Genomic DNA, 3607 nt, shown 5'->3' on the forward strand with positions numbered 1-3607 from the left:
AGAAGAACCAGTCCAGAAGACCTATACAATTTTTTTTCTTTTTGATTTTTTACCTGGATTACTGAGATGCATCAGGACACTCAAAAAAATGTCTTTCAGCCATGCAGTCTGACTCAACAAACAACCAGATTTTCATTGAATCATTGTAGAAACAGTATAAATAAAGTGTGCATCAATGAAAATAACTATTTTAAAACTTTAAAATTGATGTATTTGATAAACTTTATTTAGAACTCAATGACCAACCTCTGTGTGGTAGTAATTTAGGAATAAATAATAAATTTCCCAAGAGCCAGCTTCTGTAGCCGAGGATCAGACCGCCAGGGTCCCCTCCTTCGGCTGCCGCCCATTTCACACAGCACCCGACCCCTTTGGCCCCTCCTACAGGTGGTGAGCCCGTTGGAAGGGGGACCCACGTCTCCTCTTCGGGCTGAGCCCGGCCGGGCTCCGTGGGTGAAAGCCCGGCCACCAGGCGCTCGCCATCGTGCCCCATCGTGTATATGAAATTTATAAAATAAATATTTTCTAGGAAGTTGTGACTGTATAGTTCTCTTTTCATTTTCATTTGGGAAGTATGTGTGCATGTTAATCCAATAACTGGGTAGTTTCTGATTTATCTGTCATGCATTTTTCAGGTACTTTCTATAATTGTTTAGCTTGCAGGGGTTTGTTGTTATTGCTCAGCTTCCTGTTTTGTTTGGCATTTAAATTTTATTTATCTAGCAGATAGAAAAGCTACCAAACATAGGTGAACTTATAATCAAGAAATTACTGGTTCAAATCAAATTATTTTTTTGACGTTTTCATGTAGAAATAAGGCTGAAACTTAAAAACCAACAAAAATATGCCTAAACAAGCAGTTTGATTTTAAAGCAGTTGAAGTTTATGAGGTGCTCAGAGACAGTTTCAGAGATGCAGTGAATCTTGGGTTTCTTTAGACCCAGACCAACTTGATGGGCTCCAAACAAAGAGTGACTATAAAGGTTTGTTTAGACTTCATTTAGAGGATTTTAAGGTAAAAATGTTCTTTAAAAAGATTATGGGAGTCCCTTTAACAATATGTAAATATTCTGTGCTGAATGAGGTGGACATGTTTAGTCTTCTAATAGGCCTCATGTCTGCTGAATGTTGCACCATAAATTAAGGCAAATTGTTACTTTATTGTTTTTTGTCTTATCTTTATAGACCTTATGTTTATTTTTGCATTGCTTTGTTTCTGTTTGTAAATTAGAGAAGGTGTCACAATTTATATTTTCACTTGAAGCAAATTCTAAACTTTTATTCGTACAGTTGTCACTTTTTATTTCCAGTTCTGAGACAAATACAGTTTCAAAAACTCAACAAATGTGTCTTAATTGAGCCATAATGTTTAAATCAATGAGGCTCATGGGGAATCAAACTATTTGATATTTCATGTCCAAATTAGGCCTCAGCTACACACTAACATAGTAACACTGATATTGTGGATAAGTGTTGAAAGTGAAGCAAACAAATCACTGAGCTGAAATGACTGTTGTTCTTTTACACATTTGTTTAACACTGTTTTAAACTCATCAGTGTTTTAAACATACTAACACTTGTAAAACATTTTGACACAAACTAAGCTTGCTTTCCATAAGCTGCTCTTCATTCATTAATGCTTGATTGATCTTTGGATTTGTCTCTTTTCCTCCAGATGAGATCATGCAGCTGGACACGAATCCTCCCCACGCTGCCGACATCAAGGCCGATCTCAGAAAGCAGTTTGCCTTCCTGTCAGGTGTGGCTTTATATTTTTACCTGTCCTGTGCACTCGCATTATCAGTTTCCTGCTTTCACTTCTATCTCTCTGACAACAGTGATCGTTTGGATTTTAACTGGCCTGATTGATATTTGCATAAGTCCTATGTGGCCTACGGTTTTTTTCTTCTCTACAGTTAAATTTGATATTCAAATGTCACATTTATTCTTTTCCTCTTCAGACCCTCTCTAGTGGAGCTCTTAATGCCTGCTGTCATTTATAAACAAATATCACTTAAACGCCTCTAAATCTTGTCCATAATAAACTTTGAGGGTTTTTGCATCTACTGTTTTTATACAAACTGTTTTTTTTTTTCTGCACGGTGATCTTGTCTGTGCAGCAAAGTCTGCAAACGTTTAGCAGAAATTAAGCAGACGTTGAAACCATGACCGTGCACTTGCTGTTGCTATGGTGATAAGAGGAGAAAAGGCCGGCAGATTGATATTCCAGTCACATGCGCTGACAGAGCAGCTGTTACACCAGGGAGGGAGTGGTGTGTGTGTTTGTGTCCTAGGTGAGACTGTTGAGGTCAACAACAGTGTGTTGCATCTCTGTCTGAAAAGGTTTTATTTTTTACTCATCTTCATATAGATATGCATATATTTGACATTTTAGTGATTTTGCCAATGTAATGAATGCACAACTGTGTTTTATATCCAGGAGCATGTGATTCAGGTTTGTTTATTCCTGAAAGTAAAGGAGGAAGTGAAACTTAATCTGCATTTATATGGTCTTTAAAAAAATCAACTTTCTGGCCACAATCAGTAAAATCAGAGAAAACCCGTACATTTCTTAAAATGCACATTTGCAGAATATTTAAGCATTGAAGTTTTTTCTCCTTAAAGATATTTTGTTACATTAAAAAAGATTATTAACAGTGTTTTTTATTTGTATATTTGACTGTGGGGCGTCTCATTTTGCATTTTTTCCACTTTTGCTTTAAAACATTTTTTTCACAGTTGAATATAGATGAATCTAGTATATTACTTTGTGTAAATAGAGTAGTTGTAGATTTCATGCTTTCTTTGCTTTAATTTTAATCCTCTCCTCTCTCGTTACTGCCTCCTTGTGGTCACTGATGTTGTTATTTATTTTTATTTTTTTACCTTTTACTGTTAGACATATGAAAAAGTATTTTTAAGTGATCATCTGAGCCCCAAAACTGACAGCATGAACACTGTGACCAATAATGTTAGTTTCAATGATTGTGTCTGTTAAGAATAACATTGTTTTGGTCTTTACACTGTTGTCTGTCTTCAGACCACAGAGCGATTTAAGTTTACTCACAATAAATGTTATTCATATCTTTATCTTTTCTCTCTTTTTTATTTTCGTTTAGGGGGTAGAGGAGATAATGGCAGTCCAATCATTGTGTTCCCTGAGTTCGCTGCGTTTGGTGAAATCACAGACAGAGAGTTTCACAACGTCCTGACCTACCTGACAAGTGTGCCCAGGTAAAGAATAAAAAAAACAAACTGGTTAGACTGTGACCCACATCAGTCTGAGATTGTTGCTGTAATTCAGCAGCCATCATCAGTCTTAAACTCTTACTTTCTGTTATTTTGTCATCGTGTTTCACCATCTTCTTGTCTTCTTCTGTTTTGTGCTGCTGAAGCTTCAAAGGTTGTTGATGAAAAATACAGGAACACAAACAAGACAAATTAATTTAAAAGAATTCAATAAACCAAATTTTCTTTTGAAATGAAAATATCTAAGTGGTAAAGATTATTAATATGTTTTTTAAATTCTTCCATCCATCCATTTTCTGTACACGCTTCTTCCTTTTCAGGGTTGCGTGGGTCACTGGTGCCCATATCCAGCAGTCAC

The 3607-nt window shown here is 36.1% G+C and overlaps 1 protein-coding gene across 1 annotated transcript in view; it reads left to right on the forward strand.

The window, feature by feature from the left end:
• Positions 1–3607, forward strand: part of mcf2lb (mcf.2 cell line derived transforming sequence-like b) — a gene marked incomplete in the record, with an annotated part of 40740 nt that overhangs the window by 6393 nt on the left and 30740 nt on the right. The window contains 2 exon segments of the mRNA XM_014011691.1: positions 1676–1759; positions 3120–3234. Of these exon segments, the coding sequence (XP_013867145.1) occupies positions 1676–1759; positions 3120–3234 (199 nt within the window).

Source organism: Austrofundulus limnaeus, unplaced genomic scaffold, assembly GCF_001266775.1.
Source record: "Austrofundulus limnaeus strain Quisiro unplaced genomic scaffold, Austrofundulus_limnaeus-1.0 Scaffold83, whole genome shotgun sequence".
NCBI classification, from domain to species: domain Eukaryota; kingdom Metazoa; phylum Chordata; class Actinopteri; order Cyprinodontiformes; family Rivulidae; genus Austrofundulus; species Austrofundulus limnaeus.